The 20,627-nt window shown below is 42.1% G+C and overlaps 2 protein-coding genes across 5 annotated transcripts; one reads left to right on the top strand and one right to left on the bottom strand.

The window, feature by feature from the left end:
• The first annotated feature begins 743 nt into the window (after window positions 1-743).
• On the top strand, window positions 744-5,120 carry pgam5 (PGAM family member 5, serine/threonine protein phosphatase, mitochondrial). Of its 2 annotated transcripts, none has more exons than XM_088300773.1 (6): window positions 744-1,259; window positions 2,096-2,268; window positions 2,934-3,059; window positions 3,177-3,265; window positions 4,185-4,315; window positions 4,408-5,120. In XM_088300773.1, the coding sequence occupies exons 1-6, from the start codon at window positions 1,030-1,032 to the stop codon at window positions 4,556-4,558; spliced, it is 900 nt and encodes a 299-aa protein (XP_088156899.1). In that variant the 5' UTR covers window positions 744-1,029; the 3' UTR covers window positions 4,559-5,120. The 2 variants fall into 2 exon arrangements, with proteins under 2 accessions (XP_088156899.1, XP_088156891.1); XM_088300765.1 differs by having other exon boundaries at window positions 745-1,259; window positions 4,182-4,315.
• Window positions 5,121-5,809: 689 nt separating this feature from the next.
• On the bottom strand, window positions 5,810-20,609 carry ankle2 (ankyrin repeat and LEM domain containing 2). Of its 3 annotated transcripts, none has more exons than XM_088300742.1 (13): window positions 20,526-20,609; window positions 17,824-18,273; window positions 17,116-17,310; window positions 16,808-16,992; window positions 15,587-15,775; window positions 15,345-15,467; window positions 13,394-13,457; window positions 10,825-11,000; window positions 10,589-10,695; window positions 10,056-10,243; window positions 8,556-9,366; window positions 7,837-7,968; window positions 5,810-7,260 (listed from the first exon to the last, which is right to left on the bottom strand). In XM_088300742.1, exons 2-13 carry the CDS (start codon window positions 18,260-18,262, stop codon window positions 7,050-7,052), a joined length of 2,820 nt encoding a protein of 939 aa, XP_088156868.1. In that variant the 5' UTR covers window positions 18,263-18,273; window positions 20,526-20,609; the 3' UTR covers window positions 5,810-7,049. The 3 variants fall into 3 exon arrangements, with proteins under 3 accessions (XP_088156868.1, XP_088156878.1, XP_088156859.1); XM_088300752.1 differs by lacking the exon at window positions 20,526-20,609 and adding an exon at window positions 20,103-20,502; XM_088300733.1 differs by lacking the exon at window positions 20,526-20,609 and adding an exon at window positions 19,710-19,855.
• Window positions 20,610-20,627: the final 18 nt, after the last annotated feature.

Raw genomic sequence — 20,627 nt, 5'->3', positions numbered from 1 at the left:
AGCAACAATCAGATATGAAATATTGCGAGCAGTTTTTGTTCCCAAACTCTACTTTAAAATAAACTGAAAAATGGTTGAACCAACATGACCAGTATTTATTGGCTTATGATTTTGAAACTAGTTGTCCATTAATGTGTATATGTGATATAAGTAAGGTGAACATAAATTTATTTGGGTTCACTGTCATTGCGGCCCTCTGAAGTATATTAAAACTAGGCCTGTCAAAATGAAAGTGTTAACTCAGAAGAGTGATTTTTTTGTAATTCAATTAAATATTTTAACCCTGTTAGCTCAGTTTGATTTTCTTAAAAAATAACTCAGATACTGCAAATATTGTACCATATTAGCTGGACATCTTTAGCACACCATCTCAGAACAAAACACCCTGCTCAAGTTAACACTGGGCCTGGCAAACCAACACTGGTGGAGTGTTGGTGTCTCAGTTTAGATCAAATTCAAGAATCAAAGAAAGTTATAATAACAGTCTTTGAATTAAATATACTTCATCTTTGTTGATTTTTCATTAATTCCAAGATATTATTCAAGTGAATATCTGTTAGAAGCTTCATTAAAAATAGTAGTTAAAATTTGAATAATCGCTCTAATCGCAATTAATCCTGGCATTTTTTTTGATTAATTAGTTAAAAATTGTAATCACTTGACAGTACTAATTATAACATAACCGTGTTTTAGCGCCAACAGTCTGCAATCACCACTGTACGTTCAATCGTTACGCGTAATTTGTCAATTTTGACCCAAATCGTTTGCCGTACTGCTTAAAGGCAACCTGCTAAAGATTAGCTTTTTTATCTTGTGTGCCTGCTGTATTTTTAGTTTCTGTGGCACGGCTGTCGCCTGGGTAATGTGGACGTGTTGGATGTCCCTTCGCCCCAGCTAATATTAACTGCTAACGTAATTTGACTAGAAAATCGTCCTTTGTCGTAACGGAACGTTGCGTCGTTAACGAAACGCTAGTTCAGTTTAGCTAATTTGCTAGCAATTGATAGCAAGCTCGTTGGGCTGATAAGGATGTCTTACAGGAAAACTCTCAAACTGATTTGTGCTTTCGCTGGAGGATCTGCCGCTCTGGGACTGGTGGCTGCTGCTGCCGACTCGCGTGGCTATTTCGGGGAGCGAAGAACCGAGGGAGGCGGTCGCTGGTCCAAACTGTCCGTGCTTCAAGCCGCGCAGCCGGCGTGGTCAGCGGCGAGCATCACGCCAGTCCCCACCGGGCACGCGTGGGACGTCAACTGGGACAAGTAAGATCGTGTCTTTGTATGATTCATGACTTGGGCCGAGTTGGCTATTTTGTGGTCTTCTATGAATATATAAGATGCGTAAGAAAAGTTCCAGGACTATTGACTGCGGGAAATAAATTTCCAAACTTTACTGTGAACCAGACGACCAACCAACACGTCTACAAAAGATCCTCTTGCGTTTGCTTTGTTGAGTGTGCGAAAAAAATTGAATTTTGGCAGTACAGCACCTTGACTACTTAACAATGCCCCGAGCACCTGGCAGTTTCCAGAGTATTCAATTGAATAATCTGTAGGATATTTAATTACAAAAAGATTTGTTTGTGTGAGCCCTATTCCTTACTCACGGGCTCAGACCCATTTTGAATAAATGGACAATATTAACACGGTCAAGATGAAGGAACTGCGGAAGATCCCTGAGGATTCCTTCCAGAAGTGACAGAGCGTGCACATCAGACAATAGCAGTGGTTCCCAATGTTTTTTGGCTTGTGTACCCCCAACTAGAACCTTTCTGTCTTTTTAAAATATATATATACCTTAAAATTTGAACTTTTAATTCCTAGACATTTTTGGCGTCAAATGTCACCTTGAAAATATATGAAAGGCATTTTAAACATGTTAGCCTGTGTAATTATGTAAAAAAAAAAACATGAATATATATTTTTTCAAAGGACTAATTTGAATAACACAATGTTTGATCTTTATTTCTTTAAAATTTGGTTGTGACTTAGCAACAACAGCAAAAGGGTGCGTCAGTGTGATGAGTGTGAAGTCATTGGTTTAAGTAAACGCGATGGAACAAAGCCTCGAGTGATCCAAGGTGACTGCTGCTTTGCAGGAGAGAACCTTCAATGCTGTCCAATGGCAAGAAGAAGGAGAGTGCAACCGAAGATCTCAGCTCAGAGCAGAACAACGGCAAACCGAAAGCCACACGCAACATCCTCCTCATCCGGCATTCGCAGTACAACCTCAGCGGGATCACCGACAAAGAGCGCATCCTCACTCCTTTGGGTAGGCTTCATGTCATTTGCGATTGAAAGGCATTGATACCGCGTGCTGGGTGGCAACGGGATAACAAGCGATGATTCGTAGGGCCCGTGACTGATTGGCTCGCTAGACAATCCATTCATTGCCAATTTTCTATAGTGCTTGCCCTCGTTAGGTTTGCAAGTGAGCTGGTGCCTCTCCCAGATGATTTTGAGCGAGAGGCAGCATACGTAGGAGTGGTTGCTAGCTATTTGCAAGGCCCATATAGACAACTCTTTGTTTCACATCTATGCACATTTTAGATTCTGTAATGAACATAAAAAGTATGTTTTAGGAGAACATGCAAAGTCCATGGAAGAAAGCCAGAACTAAGATTTCCATCCTGATTCTGAATAATAGTTAGTTTCACACCTGCATGTCATTTTTACGAGCTGTCTGCCAACCACACAAATTGGGACCGCGACCTACTTTTGGGTCCCGACCCACAAGTTCAGAATCTCTGTTCTAAGGCATCCAAAATACCGATTTCTGAGCCATGGTTTGCTTTTTTTGTTTTTTTTAATAGAAAATCCTTTACAAGATGCTTTTTGGCCCAACGTGCTGAACAAATAGTTCTCCCTAGTTTAATCCCTCAAGTCAGCTACTGTGAAATTACCGCCAAGATTACATGAGGTTGTGTGTATCCTCAGGTCGAGAGCAGGCAGAGTTGACAGGTCATCGCCTGTCAACTTTGGGATTGAAGTACGATGTTCTGATCCATTCCAGCATGGCCCGAGCCACAGAGACGGCACACATCATCAGCAAACACCTTCCAGGTAGTGCAGACGTGCCAGGCAGCTTTCCACACATAATCATCTTGAATGCCTTAAAGATGGTGATTTGGCAAACAGAATGTCTTTTCTTCTCGTCCGTCTGGTGTCTCCGTTGCTTAGACGTGGAGCTGATGAGCTGTGACTTGCTCCAAGAGGGTGCGCCCATCGAGCCGGTTCCACCCGTCACTCACTGGAAGCCTGATGCTGTGGTGAGAGGCGCCACCCCCCTCCTCAGTCTTTGTTAGCGTTGTGCTGCCCATGTTTCTGTGCACGTCATGTCAAGTGCTTGTAAAGGCTCCAAGTCAAAGTAGGCCATAGCATCAGTAGACCGACATTGTAGCAGGAGTGAACCTCAGGGAGAATACAGTTCCAAAATGGGCATGTTTAATGCCTCTATGTCTACGTTTCGTAGGCCTTTTTATTTTAGAATTCGGTTGAACTGGCTGATTTGGAAGCTGTGCTAATTTTCTGGCAAAATTTTTGCTGTTCAGGCTACAGGCTGTTGCTCTGATAAAACACTTATCTGCACAGGCAGTATGTTTGTTAGTGACGTTTGAACATTCCTAATAATTTTTATAATTTTCAGAACATGTTAACACGGTACTATAAAATCAATAAATTATAGAGAATGACCATAAATGTAACATTGTTGCTGTTATGGGTAGAGTCAGAGGTGGGCGTGTCACTAAATTTGCTGGTCCATTGTTGATCTGCGGCCTGGGCACCCGTCTGTCATAGTTAGTCCGTTATTATTTAAAGCCGAACCAAACTGTGATCATCAGGCAGTCAGTCAGTGTGTCATCTATTTTAACTGTGCTTCGGTCATCGCTTAGGTCAGTAAATTTAACCAGTCCGCAAGTTTGGCAATTGTCACTCCATCAAAAAAAAAAAAAAATCATGTCTATGTCCAACAGAGGAAAAATCCAATTTGAATAAAATGACTTAATCTATTGAACTATTAAGTATCTGTTAAGAATCCCCGTTGAGCTCCATTTAAAACAAAAACTCTGCGCACTTGACTATCATTTACCCTGACTGACCGTGCAACACCCAAGGGGCTTGAATAATGAACATTCTCGCCATGCTGACGTCACAGTGGCTTTCAACCTCTCTGCCGTCCTCCAGCAGTACCACGAAGACGGCGCGCGTATCGAGGCAGCCTTCCGCCGCTACATCCACCGGGCAGATCCAAAGCAGAAGGAGGACAGCTACGAGATCATTGTGTGTCATGCCAATGTCATCCGCTACTTTGTCTGCAGGTTTGTGTCTTGTACTGAGCTCGTTCAGTGTGGCTGTGCATCTTGCTGAGCTGTTACTATTTGTTTGTAATAATGTCATCCTCTGTTCTCAGGGCCCTGCAATTTCCAGCTGAGGGGTGGTTGCGCATGGGATTGAACAACGGCAGCATCACATGGCTCACCATTCGCCCCAGCGGTCGGGTGGCCCTCCGAACTCTAGGAGATGCAGGATTCATGCCCCCGGACAAACTAACACGAACCTGATTGGCCAACACGGTGCACTTGCGGAACTGGAGACGGGATGATCGGCGTTGCAGTGTCAAAGCTCTGTTTTCTCCTTAAGTGTCTTTCTTCTGACGTTCAAGTGTTTGTTGTTTTAACTACCGCCGTATGTGATTGAGGCACTGGTGGGTGGTATGAACGCTACCAGAATGTAATTCATTGTTTTTTATAAACGAGAACAGTTCCAAACCAAAACATTGTTTGTGTCGCTGTCTGCATTGGAATCGAATCAGGTAGTTTTATTGTAACTGTAAGCAGAGCTAACAATAGTTAACAGTACAACTCTCTTGGTGTTTAAAAAAAAAGACACTATCTAATTTAAAATGTTTCAATGTAAATGTGGCACAACATTACATTCAAATTCAAACGGAACCTCATACGTTGTACACTAAAGTTTGAGCTGTGTGCGTTTGTGGTGTCAGCATATCACACGAGCAGCCAAAGTGCACCTCAGTCGCCTGGGCTCTGGCTGTACTGTAGTGAGCTGATGCATTGCTGCGCCCTTTTTTTCTTTCCTTTCCAATAAAGATAATGGAAAAAAGCACTTAAGTAGAACCCGTTTCCAATTCCTTGTTGAGTGGCACCATGTGCCGGAACCCATTTTGGAGCAAACCCTCCCAGGCCACCAACAACTAGCCGCACACACTCAGCAGTGGCACTAAACCTCTCACTGAGACCGTTGGTTTCTTAATTCAAGTGCTCGTTTAGGCTTAGCGAAAGACTGAAGAGGTGAACCTGTCATACTATCGACTACTAATGGAAATCAAGGCTATAGGGAGGTACTTTTGTAATTCTTTTTTTCCACATGTACAGAATAGTAGATGTGTTCAACTGGAAATAAATCGGAACACACTGAAGTGAATGGGAGGAGATTTTATTATACTTTTTCAACCCTACAATGTGTGCAATAAAAAAGACAACATAATTGAGTTTGGCAAATGTTGTGACTTAATGAAGATGAGATCACATTTTGAACGGTCGAGGATGTTACCTTTCGCCTAGTCAGCCGGGCTCCAGCTCTCCCGCATCCCTAATAAAGATAAACGCTAGAGAAAATAAATGAATGGATAATGTTTAACTGTTAAAACTCCCCCAACTCAAGCGCACATCGAAACAGCAAAACACCCCCCTAAGTCAAACAACTGAAAACTTCAGGACATATAATGTTGGTGTGCTGCAGTCTGCAGCAAAGGATGACACCAGTTGACATATTGAAAGTTTCATAGACCGAAGTAAAGTAGGAGTGATGTTTTATTGACCAGTTGAAAACAAACACGTCCTTGACATACAGGAAGAGAATTGATCAAGAGTTAATGCAAAAAGCACAAGAAGCATGGTTTAAGTTTTTAGGCGGACGTTTGCAAAGCTCTACACATTCAGAAACATTCAAAGAGCAAAAATATTTCCTCTTGTATCCTGAGAGCACAAGCGTGACGACAATCTCCTCAGAAAAGTTGTTTGTGCTCTCTGAGAAAGGTTGAATTCACCAAAAATTACATTCAGAACAAATCAAGTGTAAGTGGAAATTGTTTTTTTTATTTATCAAAACATTGGCCTTTTTTTCCTCTTACGGCAAAGAAAGTATCACCCACTTAATGTTTGTACACATTCCTCCATTATTTAAATTGAATGGGAAACTCTGCAATGCTTTCGTGTCAGCCAGCGATTCCTCTTCAAAAATAAAAAATAAAAAGCGATACTGACCAGCTCTCAACTTGTCTCCAAGTTTTCTTCTGCTCTATAATTGCAATATAACACTCCGGTGTGTGCGCATGTTCGCCTCCCACAATGGATGCAACTTGAAACTTTACCATGAGAATAATCCAGAAAGGTTGCCAAAAGGAAAATTCAAGACGTCCTGGATCCACGGAGAAATGATCAAAACAAATCCATTTATTGAGAAAAATAAAAGCATGGAAGATTCATTCAGTGTTTGCTGTAATGTTACAGCCAGTAAGGTTGCCCAAATGTGAGCTAGATTACGCATGTGTCCAAATTGACAGAACGAGTCCATCACTTCAGAAAATTAAGGCAAGTACTGAACTGAGGAAAATGCAGGAAATGGCAGTTGATTTAACATCTTGGACAATAAAAAAACACTTTTGTGCTACTGACCAACATACAAAAAAATATTTTTTTTTTTCATTTAAGAACATGTTTAGTGCTGACAATCCCACAATTAAAATGTTTTTTTGGGGACAGACTTCGGGGCATGTGGCTTGTATTCACAATATCCAAAAACATTGACTTGGGCTATGTTATAGGTGCTCCACACTTTCCACAGACAACATCACCGTCAAGTTACACGGTCTGCACTGATAAAGTACACACATCACTGAGGTTTCTTTTTCCATTTTTTTTTTAAATATTGTATGTGCTGTAGTTCAATAATAGAACTCTTCTATGCTATTCCAGTCTTTAATTTATGTTTGTTTGGAGAGGCTGAGGATGACATGGCGGGGGAGTCGATCCTTTAAATCGACGACTCGTTCAAGCGCTTGAGGCGAATGTGTTGGATGTAGCTCACGTTGGCGGGGCTATAGCGGCTGGGGCTGAAATCCGGTGAGGCGGCCTGGCGGGCCGGACTGAAGCGACCCGAGGGAGACATGAGGACGCTGGATGGCGAGCCGGGAGTCTGATGCTGCATCCTGAGTCGCGATTTTACCACTGCAGGGCTGGGCCAACTGGACACAGTCAAAGTACATTACCATACAGTATATTTGTTATTTTATTTTCATTATTTTTATGAAGGCTTGTTGAGTAATATTGTCTATTAACTGCACCGCGTTCCAAATTATTCTGCAAGTGTTTTTTTCTTATTCTTGTAGTCTATGCAAATGCCACTCAGCATAATGTTCAAGTCATCAACTGTTAGAGAATAATTTGAATGTTTTTAAACAAACCTCCCAATGGATAGCACAGCAGTGCTTCAATACAAATTATTTTATAAAGCGGTGGAGATTTTTACCTTTGCTTCTAGAAAAGAAAATAGTGTACTGTTATACAAAATGTGAATTAAAAGAAAAAACAGTTGATTCTGTGTATAAAAACAATTTGAATTTAGACTATTTTCTTGCATTTGTATCTCATGTTGAGGCTGTTCAGTCGTATCTTATATTGGCTCTCATTAGAGAAATGTGACCAGAGATTACATAATAATTCAGTGTATTGTGAACTATCATTAGCTAAATAGAACAAAAACCTGACAGTTAGCTAAACCAGTTGTATTATTCAAAACAGTATTAAGCACACATACAAACCTTTTCATGTCTGTGGAAGAGTAGGACCTAATCGTGCTCATCCACTTGTGAACGCTGGGATATTTTTGGAGATCTACCTCTATATCCCCTATTGCTGACAACACATCTCGATCCAACTTGGAAGGTGAATCTCTGTGAAAACATCAAACAATATGTCTGACCTCATATCTGTGCCTGAGACACCTCAATGATCAGCAAAGAAGACATCCGGATGTTAACAGGAAAGGGGAATACAGTAATACCATTATTTATGAATCCCCCAAATATTCCAAGTCACAAGCAATCGCTCTGTCAATTTTTTTCTTGGTGTTGAGAGCCAAAATTGAACTTCCAAGAAATAATCGCAACAATACAACTTTATTTATATCGCGAGTAAACTTCACGCACTTTTCCACGAGATGGCTTGATAAAATCTGGCCACAATCAGTTCATATTATAGTGGAAATAAAATCTTGGTGTTTGCAACTTAAAAATGGATGTAGATGCTGTTGAAAGTCAGGAAAGTGTGCAGAAAATGGAAAAAAGTGAGAAATACACCATATATTAAAAAGAAAGTACTAAAACTAATAAAGACTAAAGTAAAAAAATCGAAGCTCTTTTGAAAAAATAAAAACAAACTTGCTCTAAAAACAAAACAAGAGTTTAAAAAACAAAAATCCAAACAAAATCAGAATGGACTACAATGAAGACTCCCAAACTATTACAACCGTGAAACTCACCCATCGATAAAGAGTCCTCTTCTACTGTGAGGTGGGGTCTTAGGAAGGAACTCATGGGAATTATCCAAAGACTTATAGGATGCTGATGACCCCGAGCTGCTCAGGTCTCTCCCACCATGATCCCACGATTTGGACCTAGCACACAAGTTGCGCATCCCCCTTGTCCTGCTCAGCAGTTCCAGGCTGTCCTCGTCAGCCTCAAAGAACTCTTCGGAGCTGCCGCTGCCGCACCTATCCTCTGCGTCCCCTCCCTTCAAGAACTCGTTGCTCTGGGCGCTGTGGCCAATCGACAGCCGCTTCAGCCCACAGCTCAGGTCTGTGCTAATGGCGGAGCCGTAGGAATCGAGGGTCTCTCTGAGTCGGTTCCCGCCACTGCTCCTTCTCTCCCGGCATCCGTCGGGGCTGTTTGGTGGTTCTTGAAGCGACATGCGCCCAAACTCCACTGAGAGGTTGGAGACTGGTGAGAGCAAGCTGGAAGCGGCTGGAGCGCTCCGAGGAGATACATTATCGCCATTGGAAATCGCATCTCTTGAAGAGGAGCACACCCCATTTTTGCAGACGTCGGGTGAAAGGAGGTCCTGCTCGGCTGCGGTCTCAATCAAGTCTCCCCCGCGATACTTTAATCCCATTGGCATGATGTGGAAGTCGTGACCTCCCACTGCACCCTTCAGGTTATCCATAGATGCAGCCGAGGAGGTGATGCAGGTAAGTGCTGCATTCTGCCGATTCTTTATCTCCTCAAGGCTGATGTCCTCACCCTCATCCAAGAAGGCACCAACAGAGATGGAGTTGCAGAACCTTTTAGGCTTGCCTGTAACCAGGTATGATTATTTGAAGACAACATGCCAAAGTTAAGCACTTGCTATCTAGACTTTTAATTATCTTAATTTTAACAACTTTTGAAGGAGTAAATAGAAGTAAAAATATGTTGATTTGTTCATATCCCCTGCCCGAATTGGGCCAAAAAGCATCATAAAACATCAAAGAAAGACAATCGCAAATAAACAGATCCAATTCATTTATCGGGACATGAAATGCTTTCAATTTTGTTGGCAGAAATATTCAAAGACCACAAACCACAGACACATTGCTAGAAAGGCAAAACTTAATTTCTGAAATGTTGATTATGCCAGTGAGCAAAGCACAGCACGATGACCTCACAGTGCAAAGGTCGTGGGTTCGATACCGGCTCTGGCCTTTCTGTGTGGAGTTTGCATGTTCTCCCCGTGCCTGCTTGGGTTTCCTTCGGGTACTCCGCTTCCGTCCCACATTCCAAAAACATGCATGGCAGGCCGATTGAACACTCTAAATTGCTGCTAGGTATGAGTGTGAGCGCGGATGGTTGGTTGTCTATGTGTGCCCTGCATTTGGCCGGCAACCAGTTCAGGGTGTCCCCCGCCAACTGCCCGATGAAAGCTGGGATTGGCTCCAGCACCCCCTGCGACCCTTGTGAGGAGAAGTGGTACAGATAATGGCTGGATGGATAGTACATAAATGTACCTGGGGAAGGAGTTTTGAATCTGTTGCTGGTCTCATTCTCCCCCTCTTCACAAGTTCGTGGAAAGAAATCCCTCTTACTGAGGTACTCTTCCAGCTTGTGGAGTCCCTTGGTTGATGACAGATCCACAAAACTGTCAAGGAAGTCCCAGTATTCCGCCCAAGGATGTCCCATCTCGTGAGCCAAATCTCTGTAGAAAGAATACGCAGGAATATTAATCACTGAGACTGTTACGACAAATATAGAGTTCTTTGTAAGTATGGCAAAGTACACAAGCATGCCAAGGGGAAGATTTGTTTTCATTCTATTCCAGACCTACTGGACCAAATATTCAAATAGCAACCCATTCACAATAGTTGAATGATATAAATATTGAGCTCAGCAATTTTGGGGCATTTGAGAATTTCAATATAAAGGTAAAAATAAACGATCAAATATGGATTGAATGAATACAACTTCAATGTATGAAAAGACAACAACTACTTTGCAAATGCAATCCCACAAGTTTACAGGTTTATAAACACGGCTGCCTTGCCTGCCAACCCGCTCTGCACCACGGTCAGGATCCGACTTCAGAATGTTGTGGAAATGCTCTGCTCGATTCCTCGGCGGCGTCTTCCAGGAACGGCGAAAATCCACCGCCTAAAGTGGGCGAGTACTGTATAGTTTACTAACATAACAATGGCTCAGATATTACCTATGACGCAACATTAGATCTTTTTGCCAAAACAAATTAGGTGAACACAGATAAGAAGTGAATGAAGCTCTGACTTTAGAGGGACTCAGTGGACCAGCAAAGGCTGTGACAGTCATCAGTGGATCCAGCGGTTTTTTGGCGTGTCGTTGGATCAGTGAGAGACTTTCTGATGCTTCAGGCGACCACGGAGTACCAATGAAGGGCTGAGAGGTGTTGTCGGCTGGCCTGAGCAAGGGGATGTAGCAGCGGTCTGTGAGTAAGCAGAAAGATGGCGTCACAGAGGAATCTACCTTAGAGATCTAGTTCTGTTATGATTCAGGTTTTTGACGTGTCTCTATAATTGTGAGAACAAATGACAGAGTATTTTTGTATACCGTACTGCACAAACCGCACTTCAAAAATAATTTTACAATATTTTTCTGCTATTGCTTACTTTATTTTAACTGTGCATTATTGTAGCAGCAGCACTCAATAGATTTAGATTAAAAAAGAAAATGAAAGAATTTTTAAGGAGAGGTCAGCAACTTTAATAAAAGCGATGGGACAATATTTCCTCCCTAACAAAAAGACACTGTCAAAATGCTGTCTCTTTCAAAAGGTCTGGTTGGAATGGCCCCTTCAACATGAGCACAACGCATAAACGCAGGGTCACCTATGGGAAACAGGTCCAAGGTCAGGGACCAGACCAAGGATGGCTCAGAGAGCCTTGATGAGGAATAACACAATTGGACTGTGTTTTCCCTTGCCTGAATGCTGGTAACCTGGGCATCCCTCTCGAGGCCTGGAGGTGGGGCTGGAAGGCGAGCGTCTGCGGGTCGGGCCTCCACCCATGGGGCTCAGCCCCAAAGGACATCATGGGTCCCCCTTCCCATGGGCTCACCACTTGAGGAGGTGCTAAAGGGGTTGGTTGCGTAGAGTGCTGGGCAGTGGCCAAAGATGGGGACCATGGCCATCCGATCCACAGCGACAGAGGCTGGCTCCTTTCCGGCAGGGAAAGAGCCTGAGCTGGTATGCGAGGCAGAGAAGTTCCGACTAGATATAGTCAGACTTGCCTCCACACACTGCTTGGGTACTGGAAACAGTGCTCTTGAAAGCGATGATCTTTTCCACCCTCGACTTACCCATGATGAGAGGCGCAAGAGCAGGTGTGGGCATACTTAATGTTCCGGAACTTAGCGTCTGTACATTGGGTTCACTACGGTGGACGAAAGGGTAGCCTCCCTTCGCTTTTGGGTAGGGGGACGGGTCTCGCAGCAAACAGCAGTTCAGAGTATCCATCCTCTTTGGAGTCCTTGGAAGGAGTGGTGGAGAGTGCTCCTTCTAGGGACTCCATTTTTTTTCTGGGTGACTTGAATGCTCGCGTGGGCAATGACGATGAGACGGGGAGCAGCGTGACTGAGTGTAACGGCACCCGATCAGAAACAGACAGTAAATCGGATTTATATCCAGTGAGGGTTGGACTCCGCCAAGGCTGCGCTTGGTCACAGATTCTATCATAACCTTTATGGAGAGAACTTCTAGGTGGAGCCGAGGTTTTGAGGGTGTTCGGTTTGGTGGTCTCAGAATTACATCTCTGCTTTTTGCAGATGATGCAGTATTATTGTCTTTTAAAAGCTGTAAACTTCAAGTCACACTGGAGTGGTTAGCAACTGAGTGCGGGCTGGGATGAAAATCAGCACTTCCAAATCTGAGACCATGGTCCTCAGTCAGAAAAGGGTGTAGTGCCCTCTCCACATTAGGGATGAGATCCGGCCCCAAGTGGAAGAGTTCAAGTATCTTGGGGTCTTGTTCATGATTGAGGAGAGGATGGAGCGGGAGATCGACGGGTGGATCAGTGAAGCGTCTGCAGGGACGTGGACTCTATAATCGGTTCGTTGTGGTGAAGAGGGAGCTGAGCCGGAAGGCGAAGCTCTCAATTTACCGGTTGATCTAAGTTCCTACCCTCACCTATGGTCATGAGCTGTGGGTCGTGACTGAAAGAAGATGCCAAGCATTTACTCCGCAGGGGTTCGGGGTTCTCTCTTAGACATAAGGTGAGAAGCTCGGTCATCCGGGAGAGGCCCGTAGTCAAGTCACGGCTCCTCCACATTGTGAAGAGACAGATGAAGTGGTTCGGACATTTTGTCAGAATGACACCTGGGCGACTCCCTGGTGAGATTCTGGCCTTCCAGGAAGGCCCCAAGGACAACCCAGGACACGATGGACTGACCATGTCTTCCAACAGGCCGATGTGGCTGGGGAAAGGGAAGTCTGGGCTTCCCTGCTTAAACATCTTCCCTGTGACCCGACCTCGGACTAGCGGATGAGAATGGATGGATGGATGTGTGCATATTACAAAAAAAAAAAAAAAAAAGATTCCAATGATGTCATTTTACCACTCTGACACTTACAGGCTGTTGACACGACATGATTAAGTCTTTAACTCATTCACTACCGGCCAAGCAAAAAAAAAAAAACAAATGGATCTTTGACGTCTCCAGCCGTCAATGGCAGTAAATGTGTTAATCAATCTTGCTCTACTGAAATTGCAATTACTACTTAAAAATGTTAAAACAGCGCATTTTAAACCAGGATTCTGGAAAAAAGATGTTAGCATGGGCATTACAATATTAAATACATTGTTGGAAATGTGTTTGTTCTTACCCTCCAAAAAGTCACTTATTTTCTGTCTTACTTCTTGGCTTGTGTTCTTTCTGGTACAAATAATCTAAGAAAAGGTGGAAAAGAGTCAAATGTTAATACAGACAGCTGTCACGATACATCTGCTGCTGAATTAGGAAGGGAAAGAATGTGCTTATGCTCATCTAAATTTAGTCAACAATGTGCAGCGAGGGATTGCGGCCAAACGATTTGGAAGGCTGGCCATAAGGTCAGAACTTCACAAACTCACACCTGAGGGTGTTCCACTATGACACTCATTTACTTTAGTTCAATACAGTACATATACTCAGTGTGATCAACTTCAGTGCATTTCTCGAAGGCAATTGCAGTGCTGTACTTGTTCCATTTTGTTGTGATAAAGCCTCATTCCAAAACAGAACATTATTTTTTTCTCCTCAAAATTATCTACGCAACACCCAGTAATCACAACAATTTTTTTTTTTTATGCATCTTTGGCAGTCGATACAGCCCGACATTTAATTTATTATAACGCAACAAGATTGGTAGTTTCCCCTGTTCCTCTTTCATGTAACTCTCAAGCTCTATCAGGTTGGAAGGTCAGCAAGCGTGCACAGCCATTTTCAGACCTCCCCAGAGATGTTTGGATTTAAGTCTGGGATGTGGATGGGCCACTCAAGGACATCTACAGAGCTGTCCCAAAGCCACAGTTTTTGATATGACAGATGTTTCGGGTCATTGGTATGCTGAAAGATGAACCTTCATCTCACTCTGAGGACAAGAATGCTCTGGACCAGGTTTTCATCCAGGATGTCACTGAAAATTGTGGCTGTCAATTTACCCTATAACCTGAAAGTAGCAGATATGTAACTGTAGCCTTCCCTAGATTTGCGCCTTGTAATCATCCCGTCTGAAAAATCCTTTTGACTTCATGGTTGGTTTGTGCTCTGACAGGCATTATCAACGATGGGACCTCATATAAACAGGTGTGCGCCTACTCAAATCTTATCCACTTTTGAACTCCAATGTATCCATGAACTCCATGTATAAATATCTCAATGATGATTAGTGAAAAACAGGATGTGTTTTTAGTCGAATGAATAGTAGCCTGTGAATACTTATGTACACGAATCCTTATACTTTTTCATAAGTGTGGGAACATTTCTGGACACTTTTTTTGCATAGTTATTATAGGTTGTAGTGTGTAGGAAGTAAGAGGATTAGGCTTTTCTCTTAACTTTGTAACCATGGGAATACCGTTGTAAATTGTTTGCATTTTTTTGGATTCAAAGCTTGTATTCCATTTGAGGGTTTTATTTACATACAAATGCATTTATTGCATACTTTTTTTAAGAACCAGGTATCCCATAGATGAAAAACTGGGCATGATAGAGAAAAACTGAGATCAACTTTGGATTCCGGACCCAAACATTAGTTAAAGACAGCTGTCAGATCTAACTCAACAAAAAATGTGTTCTCCAGTCTTGTTTATAGTGCCATAACTCCATTCTAATGCGCTAGTGCCCCAACTTGGCCAGGTCTGCAAAAGTCCTTTGTAGTTGCCCACAGCTCTAGTTCCATTTCAAATAAAATTTAAGACTCATTTCCCAATGTTCCATGTTGTCCAAAATTGCTGCAGTACATAAATATTTTGAATTCCCGCCTAAAATCACATCACTGTTTTGATGGTTACTTTATTGTGAGATATTACCAGAGAGTTATTTGGTAATTTCATTTAATAAAAATGATCATTTATTTTGAAATTTGAAATTATTGACAATCATAGAATCCTAGTATGAATGCTCACATTTTTTAGACTTTTCAAAGATTGATTTAAGGCATTTTAATTCTAATTAAGACCTTGTTTTCAAATTGTTTTTTCAGATCTTTTAAATAACCCTGCGTATGTCTACCTATCATGTTGGCTTGTTTCTAAAACCAGCATGGGATTCAGATGATTGAAATGAACACATACATCACAAGGCTTGTGGTTGTCACTGTTCTTGCAGTTCTTATCTGTGTCAGGATGAGAGCACAGCACGTTGACCACATCTGGACACCCAAATTTGCAGGCAAAGTGGAGTGGTGTTTCAAAACCCTGACACACGTGAAGAGCAAAACACAGTGTCAACACTGACCAGAAAATGCTTTGATCTGATGAGTCTTTGTTTTTTTCCCCAATGGGCTAAAAAAAAAAAAAAAGAGAAAAAAACCTACCGCCTTATCTGGAGTGTTGAGGTAAAGATCGACAATGTAACGAATGCGCTTCTGCAGCATGTCTTCTTGGTCATCGGGGTACATGAGGCGCATAAACTCTGGGTTTTCTAAAGTATCCAGCAGGAGTTGGGCGATGCCTGCTTGATTCTCCTTGGCTGCCACGTGCATTACGTTGTACCTGCAGCCCTCCTGAGCACACATTGCAATCAAACAGTCTGAAGAAGGACATATCTTTTAAACAGTGAATTGCCTACATCATTTACCTAACCAGATTAAACGGGAACTTAACTACTTAATACGCAACAAGAACAAAAGTCTCAGGATGCCCCTTGTAATTGATTAATCAATTAATGTTTGGGCAAGACCTTCCAGTTCCCACTTAATATTTATCCTTCATTTTACAAAGACATTTTGCACACTCTTATTGCTTCTAAACTTGTTATAAGAGTTTAGCAATGGCTTTTCATGCACAAAGCAAGATCCACGACGTATGGTTCCAAGTGTTTAGGTATGGAAGAACTTGAGAGCTCTGACCTCATCAACCCAAACACATTTGGCATAAACTACAACAGAGATTGTGAGCCGGGTGCTCTCATCAAACAAATGTGTCAGAACAGTACAGAAATGTATCCCAAAGAAGCAATCAAATATTTGGAGCAAATGAAGAGATCTTGTAGAATAGGTGTATGAATTGCTAATGAAAATGTTGGTAGAGCATTAGACCAATGGAAAGCTGAACACTGTAGTACAGCTTGAACGCACATCATAATGTCAGAACAGAATGAAGGAGCAAGTAAACAGACCAGCATAAAAAGAATGTTAAGGGGAGATCAACCTATCAAAAACGTAACATGTCTGTCACTACACACACTCACACATACTCCCTTCTTGTTAAGAATCTCAGGTGATTTGCGGAGAAAGGCAAGGCTACACCCTACACAGGTTGCAAGTCAAATTGCAGGGAGCAAAGAGACAACAACTCTCAGTTATTGAGCATCTGACTGTGAGGCCAACATGCTGTCCACACGCATCACTTTTCTCAGTCACAAGTCATTCATTTTCTAAATGTGCACATGAAGCACCATTGATGTTTTTCAATGATAACAGCATGGGGCAATTCCAATTGGACTGCTACTTCATTTCATGTGAATCCCAAAATTCACAGACATTCCAGAACATGGTGGTAAACAGATGAGGTAGAAAAGAGTTGCATAGGTTCACCTGCACAATAGTGGGGTTATCCCCTGAGCCAATGAGATAGCGTGGGTTGCTCCAGACAATGTCAATGAAGGCCACCTCATCACCTTTCTCCACTGCTTTTCTCAGCTTGGCCGTCAAGTCCTGGCTGCGTGGGCTCTTAAAACTGTTGGCTCGTTCCCTGTTAATGGTATCCACTTCCATGATGTCTAGTGTGTTGACAAAGACAACAGAGTGAGAGGCCAGTACCGCAGTCCAGGTTCAACTTTATACTTTGGTTTGCTTTGTACTAATCCAAAGCATTGAGCGAAACACAATTTTACATACTGTACCTTTACTGGCGGTTTGGCCTGGTTTAACAGGAGACACGCATGCCATAGATTTGTTGGGAGAGGGGAAATAGTCACACATCCCCTTGGCAAACTTCTCAGCATCCTCACGGTTGCAAAAGGCTTTAAAACGTGCTCCCTTCATCCCCTTTACAGCTTGAAGGGCATCCTTCTTATCTGTATACACATGTGCTCTTTCTATAGACAAACAATAATAAGCATAAATACATGTTTATTGTGAACATGTCACATTATTGTCCATGTTGCTGTGTAATCAAATTTAAAGTGCTTGCTCCGACAGAAATCGAAAAAAAAAAAATCATTGCGCTTTAGTTGCAGATGTACATTCACCCAGACATGATATGGGAGAGGTTTAGCAGCACAAATTCGAATGCTTCAAGAGAGACCACATCAATGCTTACACACACATAGCAATAAGTTCCAAACGTGTTGAGTTGTATCGAGAACAACAGAAATAGAACAACAATGTAGGTAATGTAAATAAACAGACACGCATTGTCAATAGCTTTAAATAGGACAGTACAGATTAAGGATATATTTGTTAATCGTGCAACAAGAAAGTGTCCAGTTGGAAAGAGTGGACATAGAAGACATAGGTGAAAAATACATGCCAAAGATGATATTGTGAAACAGTTAGATGCTAATATGGTACAAGTTGGGACTATAAACAAAAAAACTATGCTTTCTTACCATTTCGAGATAAAATGTCCTCCCACAGCGGACATACTCCATAATAAAAGGCCGGGGAGACTTGTGCTGCTTTGGAAGGCGTTTTCATTGCTGATTGAGAACTTGAAATCTCCTCTTCCTCTGGCGGGTTGAGCCCCACACCGTAGCCAAAGTCCAGTTCCTCATTTGGGCTGCTGCTTGCTGCACCAGTTGAGTTGGCACACGGTAAAGGTTTGTCATGGTCAGCTGTTGAAGCTACGCTGTCTGCATCCCTTGCCGAGGAACCGTTGTCCGTTTCAGTGGTATCACGCTCCGATCCAACAAGCATCCGTGCCAACTTCTTTTCAAAGATAGATCGGGTGGTGGCCGTGATGGCGACGCACTTCAGGTCTGCCCGGGCAAATTCCTCACGCAGTTCATCAGCAGTTAGGCCCTTCAGCCTGGTTAAAACTGCCTCCATTTTTCAGTTCCCTGGAAAACATCAGAATATGACTCAACTAAGATGAGCATCTATAAATAACAGCAATTTTTATTTATATTTTATAAATCCAACGAATAAACTACCACAGATGACTCTGTGTACTTTCCACAAAATGATCACCGAATAGCAATCCAGAAAAATCAGATGAGAGGTAGAACTCCAGCTCGCAAACACATGCTATGAAATGAGAAATAATTCTTAAAGGATTGATGATTGGATTACAACAATGGACAGCAGCATAAAAAGACAATGAATATACACTTCCCAAGTGGACCTTTCACTTGAACAACGTGGACAGCAGGGAATTCATACTTGCAAGTGACAATGCATGTGGATATAAATTCCAAAGCAGGTGTAATCATAGTTATAGTTCATTCGAAGCTAGGTAGTAACTTTGACAACAGCGCCTGAGAATTTTAGTCAGTGTTATTTTATCGACGAACATGCCAGTTCCACAGCAATTGACACAAATTGTTGAATTGTATTTCTATCATAAGCATATTGATCTTTTTTATTGTAAGAGCAAAAATCTCCATCCCTTCTTTTTCAACACTCAGTATGGTTAAGGCTTGCCAACTAGCTGTGCACTTCCACATCTGTCACACTGTGAGCAAAGTGCTCATCAGCTGCTTTTTCTTCATTAAAGGGGAAGTCAACCCAGCAACGTTCCTTACAAGAATAAGTTCTATGCAGGCCGACTAGTCAAAACACAGCATTCTGACTAATAAGGTGTTTGTGAGCTGTGATTGATCATTACTTGAGCAATTGTGATGTCGTTCTCAGTCGACAGAAGTGACAACATGGTCACCCCTGAGGTGGGTAAAAAAACAGGTGAATTTTGCTGCTTAATTCATATTCCACAAATGCAATATTCATTAAAATGTCGTGTTTAAAGTTGTGGAGGTGCATAGAACACTTTTTTGAAAATAATTTTTGGGGAGTTAACTTCCCCTTTAATATCACCACCCTGGTTGAAATGTTAAGACACTTGTAACCCTGCTGATATATAAAACCTATCGCAAAAAACAAACAAACAAATAAATTAATAAATAAAATAACCACATATGCAGGCTAGCTCAGCCTGTGCTAGCAAGTTTGCTATCATATCAATGTGGTTGGACAGCCGGGTAGTGAGCATGGCTAGCATGGTAGAATCGGCTCTGATGAAATCCTGCCCACGAGAAACGATTACAATTTCAACAGAGACGATCTAGATGTGCAATACGTAATATTATATACATATACATATTTGTTTAAATATACGGATTGATTAGCCTATTCATCGCATGCTGTCACACCCAACTGTCATATGAGGTGGGTTAAGGCTGCAACGTACAAATTCGATACGTCTTCGGGGTGATGATGCCGATAAAAAAACAAAAGTGCATCTGATGACATCTTGTAACAAATGAGCACTCATACTCACAGAGCAACATGTTTTGTATTTTACGACGAGCTTTGGGTGGTCCTCGTTAGTTTAACACAGATAAAGTGGAGGACAGACACAAAGCTGAGGACGGTCTGATAGTCTCGTCTCATTGTTTACAACGTATCCTGCGCATGCTCAGTTTCAAGAGTGTGAATGTTACGTTCCCTGTCTGTAGGATTTTTTTTTACATTTCAGCGAGGACAGTACACACTCTTTACATTAATATAAATTATTACAAAACGTCGCCCAAAATATTTGGGGACCATAACAGAAAATCTATTGCTATCTGCATATACTTAAGTGCCGTTTTTCATTTCGGTGCTCATCTCGTCCTTATCGTACATGGTGTTTCTGAATCATGATGAATACTCAAACTTAATTTGTACGTACCCCAAAAGTAGGTTGTACGTCTCCCAACATTACCCAACTCCAGGCAACAGGATTTAAAAAATAGTTAACGACGACTACATGATTTAAAAAGCAATTAACGTCAACGTTCAAAACTTGAAAACCAAGACAAGGACAATACCTGACATACGTCAGAAGAACATACCGATATCTATCTATCTGTATAGATATAGGTACGTTGCTAACAGTTGCCTCTCAGAGCTGACAACTACAAAAAGACTGAAAACCTAAGTTGAATTTTTAAGTGCATTGCGAGGCGGTCGTGCTAATGTTAGCTCTGGGGTATGAAATACGACATGCTGTGCACATAATACAGCCTACATTTTAGAGTGCAGTTTTGTTCTACGTAAAAATAAAGTATATAGAATGGGTGTATGACAGCGACAAAAAAAAATGCATGCCCACCTCCTTCTCCGCGACCAGATGGTTTCAAAATACAGACACCAAGGACCCAGTGTCGCCCAGCATGGTGCCTGAACAAAAATGACGAGGACTGAAGTGAAGCAT

The sequence above is a fragment of the Idiotropiscis lumnitzeri genome, chromosome 1, assembly GCF_059441095.1.
Source record: "Idiotropiscis lumnitzeri isolate Australia: NSW breed Sydney's pygmy pipehorse chromosome 1, RoL_Ilum_1.0, whole genome shotgun sequence".
Taxonomy (NCBI): Eukaryota; Metazoa; Chordata; class Actinopteri; order Syngnathiformes; family Syngnathidae; genus Idiotropiscis; species Idiotropiscis lumnitzeri.
The sequence above is the reverse complement of the archived record's forward strand: the minus strand, read 5'-3'. Positions and strand labels throughout refer to the sequence as shown.